This window comes from Anser cygnoides, chromosome 1, assembly GCF_040182565.1.
Source record: "Anser cygnoides isolate HZ-2024a breed goose chromosome 1, Taihu_goose_T2T_genome, whole genome shotgun sequence".
NCBI classification, from domain to species: Eukaryota; Metazoa; Chordata; class Aves; order Anseriformes; family Anatidae; genus Anser; species Anser cygnoides.
Window position 1 is genome coordinate 146,048,754 of NC_089873.1, and position 22,831 is coordinate 146,071,584.

Consider the following 22,831-nt stretch of genomic DNA (forward strand, 5'->3'; position numbering starts at 1 on the left):
GTATAGTCCCAGTCATGCAGAGCACTTGAGTTAAATTCCCGAGTTCGCTCAGGTCAAGTTGAGAGTTTAAATTTTCATTTCCTTGGAGTCCAGAGTTCAAGTGCATGGAGCTGGCACGTCATGCCGCCTGAAGGACAGCGCCTACAGTCACTCTTGGTGTCCCTGACTCCAAGAGGAGTATATTAGCTTTCCTATGAGATATATAGATACGTATCTATATATATACTTATATATATTAGCACACGAAGCATTTAAACCAACCAAACAGGTAAAAGTTGCAGGAAAAAAATGTAGATTTTTTTTAAGCAATTCTGCTCTAAATTATTGAATAACTTTGCTCATTGTTGTATACAAGCAGCTGTTGCAATAGGATATTGTCTCCAAAATATTCCTAGTAATCGCCTAGTCAGGTATGTAAATAAACACAGGATGCCTCTACTAAAGTCTTTCTTCTGAAGCAAAAAATGTGTCAGAAAGAACGATTAGCATTTTAAAACCTGAGTAGATGGTGGTACTGCATCAAAAGCGCTGTGGTAAGTGGTACTTTGCTCCTGCCTCTTGCCTTCACGTGTTGCCACTGCTGGCATTTTTCTTTTTTTTTTCTGTTGGAGCTTTGCAGCTGCCCCTTGGCGGGGCAATTTGCTTGGACCGTAGCAGAAGCCCGTGGCATTGCTCCCCTGAGCTGGGTTTCGTAGTACGTGACAGCAGTTTCAGCCCTGATCTCCAGAACCTCCCACCAGCCGTATCCCGATGGGCTCGGCACGCTGCGATGCACCATCTGCTCTGTATAAATGACAGAGGGGCAGCGAGAAGCAGCGACAGCTTCTGGGGACGTCCACATGTGAGGCAGCGGTCGGGAGGCTGACAAGGTGACATGGATATGGTTGCTGTCCTGGGAAACTAGCCGGGCGGTGGTATCACATTTGCTGTTTTTTTCAGTAAACACTGCTTTATTTTTTTTCCTTATATATCACATTATCTTATATTACCTTCTCATGGCACGCTAGGATGTTCAGTTTTCTAATGGCTCAGGTGTATCCAGTTGCTTTTCTTCTGTAAATATGAATTTACTGCGCTAACAAGTGTGTGTTTTTACAGGGGACACCTTCAATACTTAATCAGTCTGAACCACAACAGCGACTTGTTCTTGCTCTCCAGCTTACGGCCACGCTATTAACCAGTTGCACTAATCGATATGTGTGGGGGGAGAGGAGAGGAAACTGCAGCTGAAGTCAGAAATTGTTAGCTTATTCATTAGCTTTTAAAGAGCCAAGCTGAGGTCATCTCCAGCTAACTGGCCGGCATGCTGCTGCTTGCTTCTCGAGCTCTCCTTACAGAGTCGCTTTCTGCATCGCCCCTCTGGCTGTATCTTTTGGAAGGTGAGGCCAGGAACCCAGTGGTAGTGAAGACCAAATTGACCCACGTTTTTCCAGGACTACAGGGGTGTTTTTTAAGAACACAGAACTGATTTCTGTAATGGAGGAAATGTGTCCACCTTTGAAAATAAAAATTGGAGTATTGCGGTTCAGAAGGGTTTGTCTGCACTTCCATGTGAAGAGGGAAATGAGCTGGACCACCATCTGCATCTAGCATCTCTTTAAATAGAGCAGCTTTTGCAGAGGGATTTTAGAATGTGGGGGTTCCTTATCTTTTGCTGCTTGACAGTGATGTGGAAATACCTGAGGATCAAGTTTTAAGAATATTCTCCCTCCACGCCCCCCCTTTTTTTTTGCCCTTTTTAACTCTAAGAATGTCAGTTTTGTTCTCCCTGCCTCCTGTATCTGGAAAATTTGGGCCATGCTTGTTGGGAATGGATATAGGTTTGTCCACCCTAAGGTTTTACTGTGTCATCCCTTTTGCTATTGCTGTTGTCGTGTTCACAGCCTTTAAGAAAAGGGAGAGGTTTTTTTAGTCTGGATGCGATCTTTGTGAAAATAACCACCACCACCACCCCCCAAAAAAAAGAAAGTTTTGCTAACAAAAATAGTTGTTCTATCTTTTTTTTGCCAGCTTCTGTGATAAGAGTTGAAATGATTACCCATCAGAAATACAGGTGATTTTTCCCTTCCTCAGAATCAAGTTCCTTTCAAATCCTTGACAGTGGGATGTGTTGCTTACTTCGGAGAAAATAGATTCGTGGAGCTTTGTGGCAATTCCTCAGGACTGCATGCATACAAATAGAGAAGCCTGCACCAGTTTAAGGTAATATTTGATTATCTTCTGCGTGTTGTTAGGAACACAGAAATACCTCAAGCCATATGTTTGAACACTTGTTGCTTAACGTTTCTGATAACACGTGCAAGTGCTGGAGTGATTAACTGATTCCATGCTGGCGGGTGGCAGCAAGTCTTTCCCATTCCCATGGAAGCCAACTGAAATTTTGCTCCAGTCAGTGGTACTTGCTTAGACATAGGGGTCCATAAATGGCCAAATGAGACGAAATACGTACTAATACGTGGGAAGTAATTGTCAGTTTTGAAACTTTTTCTGTGTGTCAGGTATAGGTAGGAAACTATCCCTTTTTTGAGTTAGTTTTGTCAGGATGGTACAGTAAGGTCGATCTTGTAACAGTTGCAGCTCAAGAAGGTAGTTTCCTAGTCTGTTCTTTCTTGTATTTGAAGAAGAGCAGCTGCTTATTAGATAAGTGGGCGCAGCATGTTTGCCCGTTTCTGTGCCCGCAGATAAATGCCTTCAGTTGAGGATGTGTAGGTTGGCGTTTACGCCTGGCAAAGTGCATCTACTGTAGTTTTTGTCTCTATAATTAGTAGGGCTGTTTCAGCTTTTTTCATGCAAAAATCTAAATTTTAATTTAAAAAAATGATTGTTGCGTTATGTGACCCTGTAGCTTCACTTATGCCATTTTTAAACAGATCCTGGCAACACCCTCTTGCTACCGTAAATGAGTTTGCATAGCTTGGCAAACCGTCATGCAGGTTTACGGGTGAGGAAGAAAGTGAAATCCTGGATCCGCAGGCTGTGAAAAGCGAGCCCGTGCAGGTCTGCTCGCTCAGGAGCTCGCCACCTGGGTGGCAGCTGGGTTTCAGTCTCACCCGGCGGGGCATGAAAAAGCCGGGGAGGAATTAAGGCAGCATAGCGCTGTTAGCACGCGTGGCGAAAGGCGCCGTTGTGTTTGCACCGAGGGCCGGCAGAGCCGTGGCTTCTGCTTGCACCCACGTGCAGGGCTCTGCAGCGTCTGTGGCAGGACACTTTGGTGCGGGGAAGAAAGGAAGATAAGACTCAGAGTTTTAATGTCTGTCACTGTGGTTTTTAAGGTGCCTGGCTTATTTGGGCTGCTTGCTCAACATTTCTTGTGTTACTTTGCATTATAACAGTACTTTTCCAATGACGTTAAGAGCAGCGCATTAGGATTTAATGGTACAAACATGATTCAGTATCTTCTCCCAGTCCATCATTAACCTGATTTGATTCTATACAACTGTAATGATTTATCCATTAAGCTGCTGAAATCATAGTCTGCGCAGGTTGTGTTCTGTTTGTGTCCCTAATTAATTTACATAAGGCTGCTGATTTCTGCTGAACGCTGAGCACCGCCACATCAGGTTACTGTGAGCTACCTGTTGCCTTCTCCTCTGTAACTACCTCTGTGACAGCCAGCTTCTGGAGGGAGAGGTTGGGAGGCAGTGTGAGAACACAAGGGCCTTGGTCCATCCTGGGCTCTGCTCTCAGCTGGGTCTTGATGCCATCAAACAGCAGCAGGGGGAGAAGAGGAGAGGGTCTTCCAAAATATGTCCAATATATAATTTTTCTTTTTTTAAATGAACTGGATAGGAGAGTTTGTACTGAATTGGTGTTCAGCATCACACTGCTGGAGCAATTTCAGTCCAGCTAGAGAAGCTGTAAAATGGGCTACACATAAACCGTGCCTCTAAACCACAATTTCAAGGACAATGTAGCTTACTGAAGGTCAGAGAGCAGGGCCAGGAATGGTATACAGAATATTTATTTATTTATTTTTTCTGTTTGGGAAAGAGAGCTTAAAAGCAAACAAACGCAAGCAGCAAACAAAGGAAGCCTTTGCTTTGCCAAATGTCTTGCTTATAAGAACAAGAGCAATGAGATGCTCTTGAATTGGCATCTGTCTCCTGCCTGAGGGGGAAAAGAAGAGTCTCGGTTGTTCCTTAGTGGTGTCTCTTTTCAAACCCTTTCGGTTTTTATATCCTCAGTTATAGGTTGCTTGGACTGGTTGTTCTGTGTTTGGGAAGGTGCCTTTGAGCACTCAAAGCATGTATTAGTGTTGGCCGGATTATAAAGCATCCTCTTCCCCTTAAGTAGAGGATGTTGCTCTGAATAAAGAAGTGCAGCGCGTTCCTCTGGCTTTCCGTTCAGAGGGCGAAGGCAGCCTCACGCAGTCCTGGCGGTGATATTCGCGCCTCCCTTTGAGTAGGTATGTGCTTTTTGGCATGGCTGGCCTGTATGCATTCCCTAAGATTTTATTTAAAATATGCATTTCTATTGTACTTTATCCAAGTACAAATAATGTATTAATGAAGGTCTCTGTAACTGAAAGGAATTCAGCTGGAAATCCTGTGGCTTATCTGACCACAAGGAAAGTTTTATTTTCATTTCTTTTTCTTCCCTTTTGCCTCTTGCTTCCAGTATTTAATTGCTGCTCCATTGTTCCTGGCACTGACGGTTAAAGCTGAGGGCTGCTTTCTGTTTGTTGTTATTATTATTACTGACATCTTCTTGCATCCATAGGCTGAAAGTTGGGACGCGCAGAGACCAGAATTTAAAGAAACTCTGGGCCACTTTGAGTTCATTCTTCATGGAAATCAGATGTAATTTCAAGTTTTAGGCACAGGATAGTTTAAGATAATTTAAACCTGGATTTAAAAACTTCTCTTCTATAGTGATCCCGGGAATATAAAGCATGGAGTCCCATTTCTGAACATTGTGCATGTGAAGCTGTTCTCCTTCATCCCAGCAGCACTTCAGATGTATTTTCCCAACTGGCTTTTTGAAGGTGCTCCCATTGGGTTTGCTTCCATTTCACGTAGTATATTTCACATGACATTGGTGTATGTCATCTCCTCTGGCTGTATCTCTGTCTTAAATCCATTCACTGGGATTCCTGTGCTTTCTTTCCAAGCATTCACTGCTAACCACTAGTAAATCTGGAACATATTGGGACTTGGTGGGATGTTGTGTTTTCAAGGATTCATTGTTCCCCTTTATTAGCTGTGGCTGGCTATTGCCTTCCCCTCCCTACCTCCTACCCTCAGCTGTCTCTACTCCTTTCTTGCTGCACCAGCTTTTTCTACCCGAGCTGTCCCTGTTCATTGTTGTCTTTGTCTCCCCCCTCATGCAAATCCCATTTGAGCCATTTTGTCTGCAGTAACAGCAAGATGTTTAAGTAATTTGAAATGGCTCAGAAGAGCAGCCAGAGGCCTGGCATGAAGGATAAGATCTGAAATAAATTAGAAGAGATGCGCGACATCGCATCTTCTGCTTAATTCTCTTTTTCACCATTCTTTTTGTTTTGAACATTGAGGATGAGGAAGTGTCTTGTTGTGTTTCTGTCACTGCCCAGTGTATTTTGAATCTCTTACATAAAGAAAAACTAATCTGAAATCTCTTCAGTCCTTGGTTGTAGCAAAAACAGGCACTGTGGCATTAAGTAGCGGGTTTTGTTGCAGCAGGCTGGCCTCCACTAGCACTTCAAGCTACTGCGGAGCACTTTTCCTTCCCCATTTCTAGGTTCACAGTCAGGTGGGAACGAAAAGTGACGAAGTGCCTCCACCTCCAGGTCATCACTGCCCCACAGGTTATGAACTGCAGCATGGGGGCTCTCCTGTGGAGCCACCGAGCCAGGCACGACCACTGCTGCTGCCCCTGTGCACACAGGAGCAAGACTGGGGCCCACAGATGCTGCTGGGGGGATCCCACGGCTGAACTTCCTCTGCCCAGTGCTGCATTGGGATTTTTATGCTTTAAAAAATGAATAAATAAAAACTTCCTCTGAGCTTTTTTCCCCCCTAACGTTGAGGCAAGCCAAATTATTTTTCCATGTGTGGTTTCAGATGAAAATACTTTTCTTCCTTTTTTTCTTTCTGTCAAAAGAAATAGTGGAAAAATTGTTGAGTATTATTCAAAAACTTTATTTTTTCTTCCTAGGCTTGCTCTTTACTTTGGACTGATGCCTCGTTTTTCAGTAGCAGATGATAGCTACTGAAATAGGCATCCACAAGAGAAGCAAAGTAACTTTTTAAAAATTAATTTAGTACTCTTTTTATACCTTACCAAAAGGGAAACACCTTATGCATAAATACAGGATCGGTGGTTGCATGTTATTGACATTGTCATGATCTAGAAATGTTAATGAAATAGAGATACTGTGAGCTGGTGCTTTTTTGCTGTCCCAGTGGAATTTTGTTATGCAGTGTGTTCAAAATAACTTGGCATCCTTGCAACTCTGTATTACTTAGAAAGCAGGAAAATAAATTTCGGAACTCCTTTCTTTCATCGGAATACCCCATACACAAAACTAGTGTTTCCTTTTTGTCACACACAACATCTGGGGATTTTGATGTCTTCTGTTCAAATAAGGTTGGTGATAGCTATTTTGAAAGAAGTACATCAGGGATTTTTTGGATCTGTATGGTTGTGGTATTTTCAAATTACTTCTTTGTAAGTTTTGAGTATTTATGGAAGCCCCAGGTAAAGCATGTTTCTTTCTAGGGCTTAATGCATTTTTCATTTATTCCTGTCATTATTATAAGCATGTTACTTGAATTAAAGGAAAAATAAGCATATCATTCCAGGATGAGTTCTAGTGCTACTCTTCTACATTTTCACAATTTTTCCCACAAATAAAATTGGGCAAATGACCTCACACTATAGCTTAAGTTGTGGGAAAAGAAAAGTTAGTATGTACGTGCTGTTCTGAGCTCCTGACATGCAGCTGAACTTCATGACTGGCTGTTTTTATGGCAGTGAAAATAAATGGAAGTAGAAGCTGGAATGTCCATCGTCAGAGGAAGTTCAAATGATGTACCTAAAATCCACTGTGGATTAGCCCTGAATTTAGACTTTAGTCTCTAACTGCTTGTTAAGGATACACCATGACAGTAATTCTTTATCTTAACATGATCATTTATATACATTATACACTTCATAGGGGATTTATTATTAAAACCATATTTAGATTGGTTTTAAGGTCTTTGTGAATGCTACTTTCTCACATTCTTTCATGAAGGGTGTGTGTCTGGAGAGGTACTTAAAAGTACTTTTAATGGAAAAAAAATCTGAGAAATACCACACCCTGTTACTCCAAAGAGATCTTGTGGTGTTTTTCTTTTGCTTGTATTTCTTTTTATTCTTTTTTTGTTTCCTGAGATACATGCTACCTGAAAGTTGCACTGGAATATTTTATGGTGGTACTGGTATAAGAGCCTGTAATGGTGGGCCAGAGATGGATACCAGAGAGCAGATAAGTATTGATGTATCCATATTCCTTAAATTAGTGTTGAGTTGTGCATGGGATCATCTTTAAACCCAAAAAATCATCTCCCTTAAATCTAAACAAGGATGGCTATCAGAGTGTATGCAAGTCAATTTGAAACGGCTCGTAAACCACTGCAGTCTTCACGTATGAACTAATGCACTTCCTCTGTTCATCTGGTTGTTCATCTACCCATAATTTTTGCCATTAACTTTCCCCCAGCAGAGCCCACAAGTAACCTTTTGTGCTTGTGGTGGTGCCCTGAGGAGGCAGAACTGCAGAAAGGTGAAACTTGAGGTGATCCTTATTTTAGTCCCTACCAAGGAAAACAGGCTGTGGAGGAGCTGCATGGGGGCAGTGGAAGTGGATTTTGGTAAAGTCTGGGAGAAATAGAAGGGGGAATAAGGGACACGTAAATATATGACCTTCCGTTACCCCACTCCAGTTTTCATTTCCTGTCTCTTTCATAATTTGTCTGTAAATCATTTCTGCTGGCCTCAGATTGAAGCGATTTGGTTTCAGCAGTTGTCTGCTCATTGTCTGTAGGCGTCCTGCTTCTGTCACACAGCAGCCACTGTCCTCACGTTATATCTAGCACAGAGGTCTCCAAAGTGGGATACATGACAATGCATTGAGATATGGGAGAAAAAAAAAACAAAACTTCGGTAGTATATGTACATGATTTATAAATAACTATACATAAATTGGGGGTGTGTGCTCAGTATTTTTATTGATAGGGGTATGTGATCAAAATAGTTTGGAGACCACTGCTGTAGCAGACAGTAAGTTCTTTTTTTTTTTTTTTTCCCCCTTATTTGCCACTTCATGATGTCTCTGCTAAATTCAGCCTTCTGCAAATACAGCCTTGCCCCAGCTTGCAGACGCTGTGTAACAAAACTAATCCCACAAGTAATTCCTCTGAATACCACCCCTTCTCCAACGGAAGACGTGTCCTAAGTGCACGGGCCGGGCTGAAAGCAAAGTGTGTTCGGGGCCTGCCAACTAATTTCAATGCGTTCGCGTGAGTGAGTGTGGTTTGTTTTTTTATTAATTTATTTTGAACGGAGGCTGGTGGTTACGGGGTGCCGCGCCGGGCTCAGGGGCGCTGGTGGGAGGGATGGAGGCGGAGGGCCTGCGGCCTAGCGCCAAGGAAAGGACGCGGCGCCCCCGGGGCGGGAGGGCGGCGGCAGGAGCGCGGGCTCCCGGAGCGCGGGCCCGGCGGGCGGGCTCGGGCGGGACCCGTCAGCCCCTCGCGGCCCGGCCGCGCCTCCGGGCCCGGATTCCTCCGGCTGCTCCTTCGCTCTTTGAAAAACACTTCCCCGCCCTCTCCAAAAAAAAAAAAAAAAAAAAAAAAAAGTGGTGTAAGAAATGAGTGTGCCGCCGGATGTCCCCTGCCCAGCTGTGTCTCCACCCGGTGCTTTGAGAGACGGTTTTTGAATGCCAGCCCTGCTGGCAGCTGAGGTTGGAGCTTACCACTAATGAATGCTTTGCGCAGGAGTTCAAGCCCTGAAACCCTTCCCTCTTGCTTGAGTTAAACTGTTGTGATTTTTTTTTTCCTTTTTAACTCCTGCTGGAGCGTGCTTCCAGGCTCCAGGTGGCCTGAAGTGAATATGCAAGCTCAGAGCCCTGCCCTGCACCCTCTCCTTTTTGACCCATGATAAGTGATGCTGCCTGTCTTAAATTCCCAGGCTCAGCTGCGTAGCATTTCCTAAGTTTGCAGGAGTGCTCGAGGGAAAATAGTTTAAGGACCATGAGATGCTCAAACGTAAGAGTCAGGTCCGTACATAGCAGAGGGAAGCAGACAGTGGAGGACTGTAATATGTAAAGACATTAGTCATTTGGAGAATGCGTCTGCTTTGACACCCCCTTCCAACCTCAAATAAGGGAAAAAAAACTGCCAGAGGAATAAAATTATAGGGTTACAGTACATTTAAAATTCCACAGGTGAAAAGAAAAAAAAAAAAGGCAATACTCTTTGTTACAGCCAGCAGGATGGAGTAATACCTCAGCTCATCCTGTAGCTATGACTGCTCTGCTTTGCTGTAAGGTGTCGCCATCTTTCAAGGGAAAAAAGAATCAGATGATAGCGGCAGCTTAGAAAGTTTGTGCATAGCTATTGTCACATAAAGCAGAATTAATTGTCAGAGCTTTAAAATATGTGCAGTGTGTTTACTGGCTTTCTGCAAATTGGCACCCTTAGAATTTTCTGGTAGTAATTGCACCAGAGCTTTGTGCTTCTAAAGTCCAACATAAGACTTTAATGGTGAATGATTACATATTTTTTTGGTTTTGTCTTCTGAAGAATACCCTTTTGCTTCTTACCAGCTTAAACATTCAACACACAATCCTGCCTCTTTGTTATGGTATGTAATCCTGCACCTTCCAACTGTACTGCTATAAAAGCACTGATCCAGAAAATAAGTCCTTGGATAAGCCACTTGGTGAGGGGAGGAGGGTGATGGGCAGGGACTGCAAATCTTCTTGGGTGATGAAGCTGGACAAGGTGCTGGTATGATTTCTGCAGATGTAAGACCCTAGTGCTGCTGGCCTGAAGGGGTGGAGGAGTTCCTGAGCATTAAAGCCCTGACATGCAACATAGACACGCGGATTGGAATGGGCTGGCCTGTGAAGAGACAATTTTCAGGCTGCCATGACTTCAGAAAGCATGTTGTATGTATTTCCAGTTAGCTAGAAAGTCCCTCTGCCTGGAGAAGATGAATCTGTATGCATCTTTGCACTCTTCATTTTCTTAACTCCCCAAATAGAATGGGAAAAGAGCAAGAGGGGAAAGCAGCATGGTGGGTGAGGTGGAAGGATAAGAACTGAAATCTTTTGTTACCCACATGGTAATGATTTCTGTTGCTAGTATGCAAGTATTCTAAACAGTGTGTAACAAAAAGCTTCAAGGAAGTTTGGTGTTGACACAGATTTATTCAAAAATCGAAACCCGGCTAATAACGTGATTGATGTTCAGTAGTCAAATGAGTTATTTGTAGGTAGGTCATCTGAATCAGAGAGCCTACAGCCCCTTTCTGAATCTTTAAAGTACCTTACAGTTGTCAGAGGTTGTGTTGGGAACGCTTGAAATTTTAAAGAGTGACTCACTGTATTTTCCCCTCCAAACAATTAAGCTGAGTTCATCTTCACTGGTCTGATATGTAATAACTTGTTTTTCCCATTTCTGCTGCCTAAATTTATTCCTCTAGTCTTGTTAAATGTAAACCTTTATAATGAATTTTTATGGTGCAGTCAATCAGTAACTGAGAAGTTCACATCTGCAAGTAGGATTGCCACAGATGTCTGAATTACACCATAATTCTGTGCAGTTTCTTGATCTAGGCATCGAGCAAATCCTTCTTGAAAGAAATCCAGGCTTTGCAGTCAGTAAGTTTTCTGGCTTGTTGCTGTTTTGCCAGGCAGGCGTTAATGCCCTAGCTCTCATTTCTGTTCTGTAGTGCAGCCCGGGCTGGGTAGTCAGGTCCAGAGAGATGTTGTCTTGGCTGATGCTTCAGCAAGAAACCTGTTAGATGCAGTGAGATTCGCATAAATAATAAATGTCACCTGGTAGTGTCCATGCTCTGGCTTTCTTCACCAGCCAAGCTGCTGTCCTTTTTGCAAAAGTATAATGGGACAACGCTTGCAGGGCCTGGTGAGAAACTTCCAAGCTCTGGGGCCAGAGAGCTTGGGAGGAAAGTGGTTAACGATAGTGTTAGCCAGGGTATGAGTGCTGGATGCTCTGTAAGAGCCATGGATTCAGCGCTGTCTCATTTCCTCTTGCAAGTCTCGCTGGGGACAGGGGAGCCCATTAATGACATTTTCCATCATGGGCTTCAGTTTCACAGCATGAGGCTGGTTGTGCAGCCTGCTTCCAGCTTCACACAGCTGGCAGTGAGTGCAGCTAGGATCAGTATGAAATGTGTAAATAAGTTCCTAAAGGGGATTTATCTTCTGCTCTTTCCATACCATTCCACCGACATAGCCTTTCCTTTTGCATTGAATTTTGTTTATTTTCCCCTGGCTGTCACTGTTATCGTTTAATCCTTAAAGATAATAGCAATGTGCAGCAATAATGTTCAGGAAGAATGCTTTTCTCAACATTCATGTCAAACAGTGAGATACAATTTCGGTAATATTTTGGCTTAATCATGTGCCTGTGGTGCCAGCAGTAGTACAGAGACCACTGTAATGCTTGTTAGGGATGCGTTTTGAGAGCCCATATAAAAGGCCCCAGAGGGCTAGCAGAAGAGTGAATGCATGATTTATACTTAAAAAAGGTGGCAAAAATAGACTGCTGGAGGATTTAAGACCAATAAGCCTAACTTTGATCCCTAGCAATGTATGGCTATGGTTAATGCTCAGTATATAAACACTAAGAGAATGGTACAGTATTTAAAAAGAAGCGTGGATTTCCGAGAACAGATGAATTCAAAGCAGTCAGTATTCCAGCTCTGACAGGTGACCTTGCATAGGGAGCAGAGGGGAGGGAATGAATGAGGTCTATCAGTGGATGCTGGCTCGCACAAAATTCCACCAGCAGGCAAGAGAAAAGTATTCCAGAGCCGTCGTGGTTAGCTTTGTTGGAGCACAAGCCTTGCAGCTTCTCCTGCTTCTTATGTATATACCCATCCTCTCCTGCCCCTGCTTTGTCACTGTCCTGTGCCATTTGCAGAAGTTCCACTGCTACCACCTCACCTTCCTTCGTCTTCCCCTTCCGAGATGTGTCGGTTTGGACTCCAGGCTGGGCCTCACCGCAGCGGGCTGTGTTTTGTAGGGAAGCACTTTTCACTTAGGAAGTGATCGTCTAGGTGAAGTTGCCGGAAGGAAGTCGTACATATGCTAGAAAAAAAAAATAATAGTATTTGATCAGGAATTGTTGTTATGACACAAAGCCACCAGCGGACCCTACCCAACAGGACCTTACAGGAGTTCCTCCTTTCCCACCGGCATTCAATAACTCGATCAGCGACCCGGACACAGCCTGTGAAGTCCGCAGGTGCCCCTGACTTGGAGGGGTAGCAGCAGCCTCGGGGGGCACGGGAGAGGCATTCAGAGTGGTCGTGGCAGGCTGGAGAGAGGTCCACAACGAAGAGGCTGAAGTGTCACAGAGAGAAGTGCTAAGGAAAGCACTCGTGAAGGAGAATTCAAATGGCCGTGGCACGCTGAAAAGGGATCTGGAGGGTGTAGTGAAAGGACCTAGCATTATGATGTACTTGCACTGAAAAGCAGATCGTCGTTTGGAAATGTTGTGTGTAAAAAACAAAGGGTGGTCGACCTAGATTTGTTTGAAAGGGCTGTGTGTTCATTACTGAGACAGCCTGAGAGCAGTCCTGCCAGAGGAGGACAACAGAGAGGCCTTGTTAGAGCCTAAAAAGCACTCGGGAAAGACCGGAGAGAGCGCAGCACCCGCTAGTTGGTGCACTCCGCTTTACTGAAACCCGGGAACAGGGCTGCTTCCACGGACGGCAGATCTATTTTGGTTGTGAGCTAATGTGTCTGCAGTCTCCGTGAGCGAATTAGGAGGAACGTGATAGCCCTGCCCGGGAGTTAGAGTCGCTCTTCTCACCGAACAGCCTTGCCTCCTGTGTGCCCGTCCACCAGAAAGGAGATGGTGCGGCCGGGTGGGGGGGTGCAGTCAGAGGAGGCGAAGTGGGACGCTGCCCTGACGTGCCCCTGCTGCGTGCATCGGCGCGGGATGGTAAGTGCCCACGGCCGTGCTGCCTGCATGCGACAGGTACGTGTGCCTCCCCATGTGTCAGGATCCGGCCACGAGGAACGATCCAGCCGTGCCGGGCAGCTGTAGCCCCGCTGTTTGTGTTCCCCCATCACATACTGCAGAGGAGGCAGGAGGTAAGAAAAGCAGTGCTGATCTCTTCCCTTTCTGGCCCTGAGGATCCTGGCTTTTTAGGGTCTGGTTGATGCAGCCCTGGGCACCGTAAGGGGAATTATAACAGTAAGCAGGACCACGGGCAGATTCAAAGTAGGCAGCTGGATGAACATGCCTTCAGGGATTCAAAACTGGTGAGTAGCATTCATTAGCTTTGGGGCAAATTCTGTGGTTTCACTGCCCTGCTCAGCAAGAGCAATGCCGCTTTCACATCTTCCAGGGGTGTGCTGGTGGAAAGGTCAAGCTTCTCTCCTGTTATTCCCATTCATGTTAGAGAAGAGGAAGCTTTTGACAGCTCCCAACACCAAATACTTGCTCAGCGTCATGATGTGATGGGAGAGCAGCGGGCAGGGCAGGGCAGGGCTGAGGAGGGGGAGAAGGAGGAGGAGGAAGAGGAGTGCAGCCCGCAGCGGTGCGCAGCTCTCCAGCTCCATCTGCGGGGAGTTCTGCGGGGTGCAGGGATGGGGTCACCCCTCCACCTCAGGGGAGATGCCTTAAAGCTGCCGGGCAGGGACCCGGTTTGGACAAAGCCAAAGCTATCAGGAAGCGCTGGGTGGGTTTGGTGCGAAGCAGGCGAGGGAGGTGACGAGCTGTGGTTCAGCTCTGTGGCAGATCTTGTCATCGCAGTGGGTGCAGGGACAGCTCTGTGACTTCTTGTGAGCCCCGGGTTTCAGCTGCCTCGTGTTGGCAGGGGGAGGCGTGCAGCTCACGTTCAGATGACTTCCGAAATGTGTGGAAGACATCTTCTAATGGCAAGGGGAAGCACGTCACTGATTAATGGGGAAGGATGATTGCAAACCTTGAGAGGGCTGGGATCAGAAGGTCCTGAAAAGATGCAAAATACTGTTTTTACAAAGTTGCTCTTGGTTCCAGGATTCCCCTGGCTGCAGCTTACCGTCCCAGGAGGGGTCACCTCCTGGCACCACCCCAGCTGAGGGAACTTCTCACTTTAGATGAAATGGAGAGGTGCTTCTTGCCTGCTCCCTCTTCTGTCCCTTGTGCTGAGAGTGGCACATATCCCTCCCTTGCTTGGCACCAGCTGAATTCACTAACCAGCTCCCCCCCTCCATAAAAAGGTCATCTTCTGGTGGGTTGCAACAGCTCGGAGAGAGCTCTGGTGAGAGCAAGAGATGGCCCGAAGGAGGGCACTGCTCCCTGCAGCTGGGGTTGGAGGTGAGGAAGGAGCATTGTGGTTGCGGGAGGAAGAGCCGGGGAACCTAAGAAAAGGAACCAGACTTTGCGCTTTCAGTGGTGGTGAGCTCCTAGATCAGCCCAGTCATCTCACGTCTACACCCTGCGCAGACTGGAACAGCTGAGACGTGAGTAAGTGCTTCCTTCTGCTTTGCTCGGTGAGCGGTGACCCCTCGGGGTGGCAGGGCAGGCAGCTGCAGGGTGCGACTGTCTGCCTTCTCCGCCAGCCCCTGGCAATGCCAGCACCTCCGAGAGCTCCTGGTGGGGAGCTGCCCAAACTGCCCGAAGCAGGGAGGAGGGCACAGACCTGACCTGGAGCTGCGGGGCATTCCGGAGCAGCCCTGAGGACCTGCTGCTGCTCTGGTTCAAAGAGCAAAGGGAAATCCTATGGGGAACGTGGGACTGAAGCAGTTCCCTCCCATAGGCAACCTTTGCTTTACAACACCGGCCTAATTCCAGGCCTAGCCCATGCTTAGCCCCTCTCCTCTCCCTTGGGGGCTGCCACCCCCTCTTCTGCTGGTGCTGGAAGCTCAGTGCCAGGACCTCACGAGGTTGTCTGGGGTGGTTGGAGTGGCTCCGTGCTGCACTTCCCCATTATGGCTCGTCTGCGCAAGCAGAGACCGCAGAGACAGGGCAGTGCGTGTTAGCAAGGGCTGGCCTTGTCCCGCTCTCTGCTGTAACGTCCTTTGCAAGTTTTCTTTCAGCACAGCGTTTTGGCTTGGTTATACAATAGGACCACCTACTCTGAAGTAAACAAAACTGAAAAATCATGTTTACCCAGGCCAAATTCCTTAATAAATGACTCAGACTTGTTTTGTTTTTGTTTTTTTTTTTTTTTTTTTTAAAGTGTTAATTTAAAAGTTAACGCGTGTTTTCCTAATTCCCTTTTAACAGATGCTTATTGGCATTTTCCATGTAGTCACACAGCTTTTACAGTCACCATGAATCAACCAACTGTCCTTGGCTTCCTTTGAAAGTGGGCCTGCTGGCATAGGAGCGATATATGAAATACGCACTGGAATAGCAAGTGGCCTCTCTTTCATTCGGCACTGCAACAGCTTTATTGTGATTTTTTTTTTTTGTATCCTCAGGAACAAACCGCACTTACCTTGACATTTGCCGTGCTGCTTTTGAGAGACAAAGCTGCGGTGCATTCTTTCTCCTAGTCTGGTAAACTGTCTGGTGATAAATTTAATACAACTTCGCTGCTGTTTCTGTGCTTGCGGGACTTCACAGGAAGAGATAAGAAGTTCAAATGAGGAAGCACTATGCGGCGTTATAGGAAACAGCAGCTTGGAAAGATAACTTACATTGTTAATTTGTCCAGAGAAAAGGGTTACTGATAAGGTTAAGTGGCCTAAAGACAGAAATAGCAAGAAGGAGAATGTAGAGAAACACAGTGGAGAAGAAAAAGCAAATTTAGTATCTGTTGTTATGGACTAGTATTATTTGGTGCATACAATCAAAATATTCAGGAAAGGTTAATGAGATGAGTGCATTTTCTAACAAAAGTCTTGCAAGAAGGCCCTAAAAGGCAAGGCATTGTGCAACAGACTTCAGAGATGCATTGAATATTGCAGATAAATACATTACAGATAAATAAACTAAGTACAGTTTTAAATATCCAAATAGATCTGATTTCTGCAGTACCCTTAGTGGCACTATCAAATCCCAGCACAAATGTTGTGTCTCAGAGCAGCACATCAGTTTCTCCATTAAATGCTGCTGTAAATCAGAGGCTGGCCCTGCTCAGTTTCACTGCTTTGGAGAATCAAGGGCAAGTAGTCATGTTTTCCCATGCTGTATTTGCTTTTAACTTCTGTTTTGTAAAACAAACGCTAATCTGAAAAGGACAGGAATGTTAGAGGTCTTCTCCATAAACACACAAATTGATAAATACCTTTCTGAGCGATCAAGAAAAGAACAGCAATTTTCTTGAATTCCTTTATAAACTCTACAAGAATATTTTGCAACCCCTATTGTCAGTATGTGGTTGAATAGTGTGAGGAGGGTTAGATACTTGTGGTTAGAAGATATGAAACCTTTAGAAACTGTTTGACGTGCTGTGTCCAATCCACTGTTAAATGGAAGAAAGCTACCTTAAGCAAATTGCATAATATACGAAAACTGTATCTTCATAGTTTGTTCTCTGTAACCAGTAGCAGACACAAGTCACTTCATTAAGAGCACGCAGTGGAAAATGCTGCTCGGTAGATCTCTTCTTGCGTGTGTTGGAGCCGTACTGCTGTGTGAGTCAAGCTCGGGGGAAGTTCTGCCCAGATGCATGTCCTGCGTGTCCCCTGTGGAGGCTGTGGCCTCGTGAACCTTCCCCGTACGCAGTTTTTGCCATCTCGCTTCTCCAGCCCCATCACTGGCAGCTGCACTTGACAGAGCTCTGGTTGTACAGCAGGTGGCAGGGGAATGTTGTGTGTCTTGGGGGTACTGCTACTTTGACCTGTAAAAGATTGCCTGGGGTCTTTGAAGTGGTGTCAACAAGATTCAGATTGCTTTAGGAAAACTGAATTTGAGCCTGTGTCAGCACAACAGAGATGCAGCTCGGCTACTGTTCAGCCATGTAGGTTGATGACAGTAAGCTGCTCTAGGAGGCGGTGGTTGTTTTTCCATTCCCAGTTAGTCCTTGCCCAGTGCTGAGGCTGGCAGAGAAGGTGGTCTTCCAAGAGATGGAGAGTGAAGCTGTCTGCCTTCATCTCAGGAAAGAAGGTCAAAGGGTTTTCCCCATTTTGAAGCAGGTGGGAGAGTGGGGAGAGAAGGTCTCTCCTTCCCTTTGACATTGGTAGAGGTGTTTGTGGTGTAGGGTGCCTCTGTGCTGCTGTTCAGTGCTCACCTGTGACCTCAGGTGTTGCTCTTCCCAGCTGGGGACCTGTGGCTCTCTCATATTCCTTGAGATTTCTGGATTTTTGCACAGTGTTGTTGCCTGTTACTTTGCTTTTTGACTCCTGAGTGAGGAGACCCTTGAAGACAGCCATGCAGCAGACACGTGGGCCCCTTCTGAAACCCTGTGCTGGAATCAGCCACAGTTCGCCCTCTAAGCATGAGCTAATCAACCTGAGGACTGCTGTGGGAGCATAAAAAGCCACAAGTTAAGGTAAACCACAGAAGGGACGGAAGTTATCACATTCACGTTCAGTCCCTGGAGCGTCAGGAAACATATGAGAATACCTGAATGATCCCAAGAAGTGGATCTACAGCTGTTGGCTGTTCCCTCTCCAGGCTTTAGTACTTTTGTCATTTTAAAAATACAGGTGATAAAATTAAAGCTATACTTTTCTTTCAGGGAGATGATTTGCTTCCTTCTCTCTCCTTGGTTGTTTTCAGATGGACAATTTGCACGATGGATTTTGTGGAGCCTAAACTGTGAACTTTGATGTATTTGTTGTGCTCTTCGCTGCATCACATTTTTTTTACAGGGTGAAAGAAGGAAGTGGTTTGCTAAGTCACTTTTTTCTTTTTTTTTATCACAACTACCAGTAATAACCACAGGGAAAATGTGCAAACAGTGGGTATTCACTGTAAAGCTATATATGGGAAAGGCTGCTCATTGTGAACCTGCTGCCGGCGAGGATACACCCTGTTAGTAAGTGTCCACCTGTACGTACTTGGGTCTGTCTCTGCTTTTTGCTGGAATGCAAGCCACGCTGTTTTTAGAGCCAGAAGTTTGGCAGCACGTTATATGGTCTCTCAGTTGCTTGTGGGGAAATTCTGAGCAGGAGCCGTGTATGGGAACAGTGATAAATGAAATTAGGAAGAGGATAAGTAATAGTTTAGCTTGCTGGGTTGCCCTTCTACTAAAGCGAGCGGCACTGTTAATAGAGGTTTGGCCAGAGTCCTTTGGCGTTCTTGAAATGTACGGAGGTGTCGTGGTGTCCCCGGTACACTTTTTGCTGTTGCTCATCTGGAAGGTTTTTAGGGAAACCGTTTTGTCCTCATGCAGGCTCGCAGAAAGAGGATTCAGGGTTCGTTTGTAGATGTACACCATCCCTAACCGTGCTGAGCAGTGGGGTACTCGGTAGTGCCGATCGGGATGGTGAAGAGGATGTGTTTTGGAAAGACCAGCACAGACTAGCTGAACCCAAAAGTGTAATTTCAGTGGAAAGAATGGATTTGTCCCACCTGGTACCGAAATTTTTCCCTCTGGTGCAATTTGAGGGAGTTCTTTATGTTCAAAAGTCAGTCACTTTGCCAGTGAAGCAAACCTCAGGTTTGGTGCTTTTTAGGTTTAAGACATTTGCTCTAGTATAGAAGTCTTAAGGATGTTTTTCATGTGCTTTAAAATGTTTTGAAAAATCTGTATGAGGTTATATTTTTATTTTCTCTGCTGAATCTAAAAGTGCTTTTTGCAGTATTAAAGGGCAACTTATTCGTAATTTTCAGGATTAGTTAGTTTTGTTTCTTTCATGCTGTGAATTTATTTTTCTGTATGGAATTTTTTGCATGGATACAGATTACAAGTTTTAATAACCTTGAAATCAAAATGTGTATAGTTAAAAATTAAGATTGTAATGAGTGACTGAAAATTGCACCTTACCTATCTATGTCTCTTAAGTCTTTACATGCATTCAACTTTATTTTTCTAGACACGAGCTATGTTGTATGTTCCGCCTTAAAGAGTATATTATTTTTTGTTTCAGAAATTATTGTACTATTTATCTCTGACCTTTTCAAGGTGACATGGTTGGTTCATTAGTGCAGTAATAATCTGTAAGGAACCTCTGCTTTCTGCCTTTCTTGGAAATGCCAGAGTAGAGGACTACTTCCTGGTATGCCTGATCTGCTGTGCTGCCTAGAGGGTTTCTCCGTGCTCCTTGCCTTGTTTTTTGGCAAATATGGTCTCTCTGTGAAATGGCCTTGTAATATGTTTACAAACATACCACAACGAATATCCTAGCTTCTTCTGAGCTGCTAAATCGACAAGCCCTGTTTTGTACAGCAGTACTGCGTAATTTCACCTTCTCATCCTTCTTCTGACCCCGGTTCCTCTCAGGAGCCCAGGGATGGATTGTCCTTTGAAAACCCCATTGCTCGTGGCCATGAAGAAGCTTCAGCTCTCTTTGTTGCTTTGGTGGTCATCATCTGGTTGTGCGCCGTGCGGTGGTAGTGGCGTCTTCAAGCATGTCCATGTTGTGGGGGCCACCAGGAGCTCTTCCGTCCTTCTCAAAGGGAGCATGCAATCTCCCGCCTTTGCCAGTTTCCTTTCATTTCAGTGTAAAAGTTATGAAATCTTGATGAGAACTTCGTCTTTCTCTGCTCTCAGTGCAGCATTAGTCATCTGAAAATTATTTGTTAGACGGAAATCAAAGGGGTGAGGAGAATTCATTACTGGGCACTCAAAAGAGGAAGCAGTTTTTAGGCAGCTGTCTTTTTGTTCACATTTATTTAACCTCAATTGGTGGTATTTTGGAGAAAAATTAAGAAATCCTAATGCTCCCATTCTTTCAGCGAAGGGGAAAAGTAAGCCTGGGGCCTGTTTTGAGATCTCCCCCTCTGTGTCCCACAAAACCAGGTCTTGTTAGATGGAGCGGATCAACTGACCTTTCTGCAGCTCTCAAGGGGCTCGCTGGCTTTTGGGGCACAAAACCAGCCATCAGCAAAGTGCCGAAACACGGAGTGCTTCCTTCAGTTGCCACCCATTTTATGGTTCTACTTTTGTTGTCTTTTTTTTTGTTGTTGTTGAGGCTTTCTTGGCCTTTTGTAGTGTGTACCTGGGGAACCAGCTGGCTCCAGGGGCCTTAAACCCCATTTTCGGGGGTGTTTTATCTCATTACAATTCATGAGACATTCTGGATAGATCTACAGTAGTAGGGTGCTGGTGGAAGACAACTTGTTTAAAAATGCGACTTCTCAGGTTGTCCTCCTGAGAAGGTTTGAAAATCTCTATTGGGAAGAGGCTTCTAATACTGAGACTGTAAAATGTTTCTGAAGGGAAGGTTCTCCTTCTAGAAATGCAGATTCGGAAGTGCTTGTGTGCCTTACCTGTGTTTTTCCACATATCCCAGGCTATTAAAATGTATTAAAATCCTGAATTTGCTGGCTTTGTTACCCTCACCTCCCTATCTTTGGGGTTTTGTCTTTTTTTTAAGATGTTTATCCCATGGTGTTCAGGGTCCATGTGAGTATTTATATCCATCTGAACCCTTCAACCGCTTTCCGGTTTGTTTAACACTCTTTTTTGAGAGGCTTATTTACAAACAGCAGGGAAGACTGATTCATGCTCTGTCACATATTTTCCTTGCACTGTTACTCATGCATTGATCATCAACTGATTAACAGCATACATTTCTGGTTATAATACTAACCTGCATCTTCAGCTGCTGGTCTGTCATTCCCTTCTGGTCTCAACTTGGCCCCAGTGTGAATTACTAAAGTGAATTTGGGTTAATGAACATATCCCTCTGGCTGGAGGGAGAAATGCCGGAACTGAGCAAGAAGGCAGCGTTTTCCCAGCAGAGGGAGTTATTGTTAAGCACATCCTCAAGCAGGTTTCCACTTGCTGGAGAAAAATAAGTGTTTTGCAGCTGAATGTTACGCATTCTTTGGGCAGAAGGTCAGGGGGTGGCAGAGCTCGGAGGAGGCAGCCGAAAGAACTTGATTCGCATCCAGATGGAGGAAAGGTTTTTCCCACGCTTGCCCTTACACCACGCTTGCACATCACCATGTAGTTTTTTATGTTACTCAGGCGTAGAAGAGGTTAAGGTAAACCAGCAGCTGTTGGCAAATCATGGCAGTAGCACTTGATCACTGGACATAAGTCCATAGCAGTGCTTTGCAGTGTATGTGGATAAAGCGCCTCAGCTCCTAGTGCCATCCACAGATTAAATATGCATGCTTTGGGATTGATTGATTGCTAAGTGGAGCAGGGCAGGAGACATCAAAACAGATGTGGGAGTCCTATTAGGCACAAGGAAGGAAACATGTAATTAGTTAATTATGTAGCTCCTTGAATCAACCATTTAGACTCCTGTGAAGCTTTGAAATTTTCCTTTCAAGGTTCACGTGCATAGATCTGTGGCTTGATTTCTCTCTGCTCCTTTCCTTTTATCTTCATCTGCTCCAGCAGTGACCCAAGGCATTCTTTGTCACCTGAGGCTCACCACCCCGGTGTCATTCAGCACCTCACTTGCTGCTGGCACATCGCAAAATTTGCTGCCTCCTACAAACCTACCAGAAGAGTTGTCTCCATCTTCCTTCACTTGCTGCCGGGATGCTTCCCGCTGACCTGCAAAGCGGGGCCTGATGCTGGCTTTGCCACTGGCACCGTTCTCTCCATGGACAGCAAACCCTGAGCAGAGCCACCTCTTGTGTCTGTGGGAAGGCTTTCCAAGGAAAAGCATGGGAGTGAGAGTAGTTTTTAATATTTATTTTTTTTTTAATTTTGGCTTTAAAGAGTGTTTTTCTTCCAGACCTAGTGAGAAATAGTTGAAAGCCAACACTCTGGACATGCTACTTTTGAGAGACTCACCTCAGTGATAAGCTGGGCCAGCAGTGGGGATGGAGAAATGATAAGAGGTGGAAAAACGTGCCCTTTCTCCTGTCCCCACTGCTGGCACCTTTTAACTGTGGGTGCTCTACAGGGATCTGTGTGCCCTTCTCCTGATGCTCTTTGGATTTAGTTTTTTGACCTTTCGTGCTGCCTTGTAAACAGCTTTTTCTATCACTTCAAAAATCTTCAAACTAAATTTAATTGAAGTCGGGTCATCTGTTCAAAGTTAAAAAAAAAACAACACAAGACTGTGCCACTGGAGCGGAAAAAAGAAGATCAATAACATTAATAAAGGCTTCTCTGTGTGGAATGAGAATGCTAAGACCTTGCCTTTCCTAATCTCTGTAGTTAACGTGTGTTCTCTGCAAATGAGAACTCACGAGGAAATGCACTGAATTAGAAGTACTTTTAAAAAAATTGTTATTATTCCTAAATCCACAACATGGGTTTTATCGTCATAGATTGTCCCTATGAACATAGTGAAAAGTGACGAGTCATAGCCTGTCTTAAATGATTTTTAATTTGCAGAATTCTGCTGAATACCCACAGTCCCCAAAGCAATAGCACTTGCTCGGAATTTTGAGCGATGTTTCAAAACACTTGCAAGCAAAAACACTTGCAAAACACTTTTCAGGCATGAGATATCAGTGAAATTCAGGCTTGACATATCAAGATAAATGCCTTGTAGGACTGAAGTGAAAACTCAAGTATGACCCTTGTAACACATAACAAAAAGTCATTCATAGCTTGGGATGGATGAAGGACTTGCGTATAGTTTCAGTTTAGGTTCTGTCTT

At 44.9% G+C, this 22,831-nt stretch overlaps 1 protein-coding gene across 4 annotated transcripts in view; it reads left to right on the forward strand.

Moving 5' to 3' along the window:
- Positions 1–22,831, forward strand: part of LOC106041662 (LIM and senescent cell antigen-like-containing domain protein 1) — a 66,768-nt gene that overhangs the window by 8,665 nt on the left and 35,272 nt on the right. The window contains exon 1 of one of the 4 annotated variants that reach the window (XM_066985111.1): positions 281–2,202. The exons of 2 other annotated variants lie outside the window; for them this stretch is intronic. In XM_066985111.1, coding sequence (XP_066841212.1) covers positions 2,168–2,202 — 35 coding nt within the window. In that variant the 5' untranslated portion in view covers positions 281–2,167. Of the gene's footprint in view, positions 1–280; positions 2,203–17,999; positions 18,133–22,831 lie in introns of those variants that run through there. One more of the 4 variants, XM_066985089.1, reaches the window with a different exon arrangement.